Raw genomic sequence first — 4,149 nt, 5'->3', positions numbered from 1 at the left:
ACAAAGAATCCAAAACATCATTCAAGGACTAAAGATTTTGACATTAAACATCACTTCATAAGAGAGAAGATTAAAATGAGAGTAATTGATATAAAGTATTGTACAACAAAGGACATGCTTGCTAATTTATTGACAAAAGTATTAATAAAAGATAGACATCATATGTTGATAAAGACATTAGGATTGACAACCTTTGACCAATAGTAAAGTAGAAGTATTAAAATAAATAAGTAAAATTAAAAATAAATAAATTATCTTGTAAAGAATATTATCTTAGGTAAGTTGCTAATGGTCAAAGAATTGACTCTTGGTACATGAAAAAGAACATCTTATGGATAATTGTCTAACCTATTAAAGTCACAACCTATAAATGTAGCAATTATAGGATTAGCAAGGACAACAAAGAAGCTCCTCCACAAAAAGATATTAATTAAAAAGACAAAGTAGAACTTGAGATGGAATGAAGAAAAAGAGAAATAAAGACAATTGACAATTTAGCTAGAGAGAATGAAAAAGAGAGTAAGGATGGGGCAAAAACTTTGCACAATTGCATATTCAAAAGAGAGAGAGAATGTACCCTTTACAATAGATAGTTTTTTAGAAAAGAACTATTATTAAAAAATCTTTAAGGCTTCAATTACTTGTTTGTTAGAGAATTTCACAACTCCTTGAATTCTTAGAGTTTCTTTCTCAATATCCAATTAAAATGCATTTTTTCCTCTTTATCTTATATCCAAGCTATTTTATAGAACAAATATAAATAAATATATATATATATATATATCCACTTAATTAGTAATCCAAAAGAATAGAAGGCATTATGAAATGTGTAATGAATCAAATGAAAAAATTAGAAGATATATTTATAATACATTAATTTTAAAATAAAAAACCAAACCAAACCACACATGAATATAAATAATTGGGAGTAATATGTTGGTTATCTGGAGTGAAAGTGGTGGGTGTCGGAATCAAAATAATGCCTCCGTTCACACTGACATGGACACGGGCATAGGCGTTGTCGTGGCCTTCGATTGCGATAAGGCCCGGCCCGGCCTAGCCCAGCCCAGCCCGTTCCTCACCCCTTGAAGCCATTTGTGAAGGTTTGCCTTAGAAGACGATGACGGTGTTTGTTGGTGTTGGTGTTGCTGCTCGTGGCTGACCTCGCGCATCGCGAATTCGCGCCAGCATCGTCGCCGCACTGCACAATCTTCGTCGTAGTAACACAATGGCCATGATAGTTGGAGCTGGCAGGATCTCGGTAGTGGGATTCGCGATAGATGTAGACGCCCAGTTCAAGGCCGCGGCGTCAGTTGGGAGTGGGCAGCTATGTTGCCGAGGCCCTGCGCTGAGAAATCCGTTTGTGGGGCAGACTCTGAAGATTGCGGTGAGGTGTTGGTCGAGAAGTGAGCAGCAGAGGCGTTATGAGGCATTGGTGGCAAGGTCTGAGAGGGATAGAAATGGCAGGGAGGGAGAGCCCCTGGCTGCGCCTGCCATTAAGGAGAGTCCGAGTGAGGAGGATGCTGTGGATGCCGAAGAGGCGGAGCTGAAGAAGCCGAGCTGGTTGCCTGATTGGGCTGCCATTTCGTCCGATGACGGGAAGACCATCTTGGCCGCATTTGCGTTCTCGTTGCTGTTTAGGTGGTTCATTGCGGAGCCTAGATTCATTCCCTCTCTTTCCATGTACCCAACATTCGAAGTCGGTGACCGGATTGTTGCTGAAAAGGTTCTTGCTGTTTCCCTGCCTGTTGTTAATTCTTCATCTTTTGTAGCAACAAAAGAATTACTCCAACCGGGTCTGTCGTCTTCCCAGAATCCCAGAGATTGCTTACACCCTATCAAATTTGTAATGTGATTACGAGCGCAATCACTAATTGAGCTTAATATAAACTTCCTGAGGAGTCCAGCACCTGGTACTCTTCTAAGGTGACTTAACAGCAGATATGGCGGATTCCAATTAGGTCGATGAGGCTTCTGTTATGTAAACATATACCACCAGCTTCCACGCAGATAGTTGTGTGTTACAGAGTGATTTGTGGAGCCGACTGGAATTGTTATGAATTGATTCACCTAAACCCAGTGCCAATTCTGTGAAAATTTGAAACCCCCTCTGCTTCGGAGATAGCGTTTTCAGTTGTCTCATTAGCATGTTTGGCTCAGAGTGTTCTTCATTTGCACTATATGGTAATTAAGTGCAGCTACGAGGTTAAGGGGTTTGAGTAACATCCAGATCGTGTCTATGGTGAGGGAGCAGCAATGTTTATTTAGGGTTTTTACCATAGGTACAGTTGCAGACTCTTTGACTCTAACTTGTGAAGAGAATGGCTAGTTGTGCAGGTGTCGTATTACTTTAAACAGCCCAGCGTGAATGACATCGTCATTTTTAAGGCGCCGGAAAGTTTACAAGTGAGCTTTCACCCCCTGAATTTGCTTATATCAGCACCTACGACCGAAGAGCATCACGATTGCGGGTAGACCAGGATTGTCTATGTCAGAATTGTGACTTCTGTTTCAGGGGCTGGTGTTTTGCAGCTGTTCATTCACCATTCTTTTTGTGCAGGCCAAGGGTTACAGTGCAGGAGAGGTCTTCATCAAGCGTATAATCGCTAAAGCTGGAGATGTCGTTGAGGTATGTGAATGACGAAGCTGTAACCGTTTCCACCCTATTCGAATCGCTTTGTCACAATCTGTCTGCTCGCAGCAAGTGTGTCACCATCGATTCAAACCCTGCAGGAAGTCTGTCAAAGGGGGTACCTTTTTTGGGTTCGAGCATTAAGCACTGTTAAGTGAGTGACGTCATATATTCATCATGTGAGTGTCGTCATAGACTTCGATGGCTGGAGGGTTTCTGATATCATTTTTCAATGATCAGGTTCATAATGGCCAAGTCTTCGTCAACAAGCAGCCAAAGAATGAGCCGTTCATTGCTGAGCCGCCCATATACGACATGAAAGCCACTGTACATATCCCTCTTACCTGCTTACAACTTATTACTTTTTGAAGCTCTTGTAGGCATTTGAATTCATTCATTCTGTCGTGGTTCCGTGCACAATTTCTTCATAATCATATCCCCCCTTCTTCCTTGTGCAGTATGTTCCCGAAGGTTTTGTGTTTGTCATGGGGGACAATCGTAACAATAGCTACGACTCGCATATCTGGTAGGTTGTCTTCCCCTCACACTTCGACATTGTTTCTGAAGAACCCGACCTATTTTAAGTTGGGCTTTCTACAAACACAGGCCTTTTAGATTGAGATACTTTCTCATCTTATTTCATGTGCTTCTGATTCGATTTATAGAGTTTTATGGTGAGTAGGTGACATACTCTTCTACATTTTCTTTGCTGCATGGGATAATAATGCATGTCGAGATTAGGTCTGATATTGTGATGACTGGAGGTCTACTAATCATGAGAAACTGCTTTGTTGGCAGGGGGCCACTTCCTGTGAAGAGCATTTTAGGACGGTCCGTGGTACGTTACTGGCCACCCACCCGGCTCGGCAGCACGGTGTTGGAGCCAGAGGCTCCTGGTGTTCGCTTGACGCCTGTTCTCCCACTGCTTCAGGCTCAAAGTGCAATGAGACCATCGTAAGTCTTTCGTAGGATTAGTGCAATCAGGTTCGGTAACCCTGTCATATTAGGTTTGCGAACGAAGAATTTTTTCTCTTTCGTCCAACCATCCTTGAAGCACGTGTAGCAAGATTTTGTAAATTATTTTGTTTTCCCATGGAAGCAATGGGCTGGTCAATCAGCCAGAGTGTCGACTCAATAGCAACAATTTTTTCTCGTTTTTTGGAAATCAAATTACCAGATGTGTGTGGAAGGGCAACAATCTGTGCATTCATGGAAACTCAAGTCTGTGATGGAACCACGCATAGCAGCGTCCTCTTTGTAGAATCCAGCGTTTGCATTTTATTTATATCGAACTGTGGTGACCATTGTCAGCTCCCTTGTCATGTATTTTTCTATCGTGTTTTAGAATCTGTATTTTCTATGAATTATACCATGTGGTTGCAACGTTGAACATATTCTTTCATCATTATTACTCTTAGTAAACTTCAAAAAGTTTCTAAATTTTTTCTAAATTTCTGATGTATTTTAATGGCCTCGTACAAGGTGAATGGTCCTGCAGTTCGATCCCTTGCCTTTAC

At 41.4% G+C, this 4,149-nt stretch overlaps 1 protein-coding gene across 1 annotated transcript; it reads left to right on the top strand.

The window, feature by feature from the left end:
- Nucleotides 1–1,135: 1,135 nt before the first annotated feature.
- On the top strand, nt 1,136–3,776 carry LOC112275513 (uncharacterized). Its single transcript, XM_024505926.3, has 6 exons — nt 1,136–1,726; nt 2,338–2,406; nt 2,561–2,629; nt 2,873–2,959; nt 3,091–3,158; nt 3,431–3,776. The coding sequence occupies exons 1-6, from the start codon at nt 1,229–1,231 to the stop codon at nt 3,588–3,590; spliced, it is 951 nt and encodes a 316-aa protein (XP_024361694.1). The 5' UTR covers nt 1,136–1,228; the 3' UTR covers nt 3,591–3,776.
- The last annotated feature ends 373 nt before the right edge of the window (nt 3,777–4,149 follow it).

The sequence above is a fragment of the Physcomitrium patens genome, chromosome 23, assembly GCF_059467195.1.
Source record: "Physcomitrium patens ecotype Gransden chromosome 23, ASM5946719v1, whole genome shotgun sequence".
In the NCBI taxonomy this organism is placed as follows: Eukaryota; Viridiplantae; Streptophyta; class Bryopsida; order Funariales; family Funariaceae; genus Physcomitrium; species Physcomitrium patens.
Note: the sequence above shows the minus strand (reverse complement) of the source record. Positions and strands in the feature narration are given on the sequence as shown.

Excerpts from the sequence above, each read along its gene's own strand:
- LOC112275513 (XM_024505926.3), top strand. The coding sequence starts at position 1,229 with ATGGCCATGATAGTTGGAGCTGGCAGGATCTCGGTAGTGGGATTCGCG. Across the intron at positions 2,407-2,560 it reads AGGCGCCGGAAAGTTTACAA|GCCAAGGGTTACAGTGCAGG; the intron begins GTGAGCTTTCAC and ends CTTTTTGTGCAG. Across the intron at positions 2,630-2,872 it reads AAGCTGGAGATGTCGTTGAG|GTTCATAATGGCCAAGTCTT; the intron begins GTATGTGAATGA and ends TTCAATGATCAG.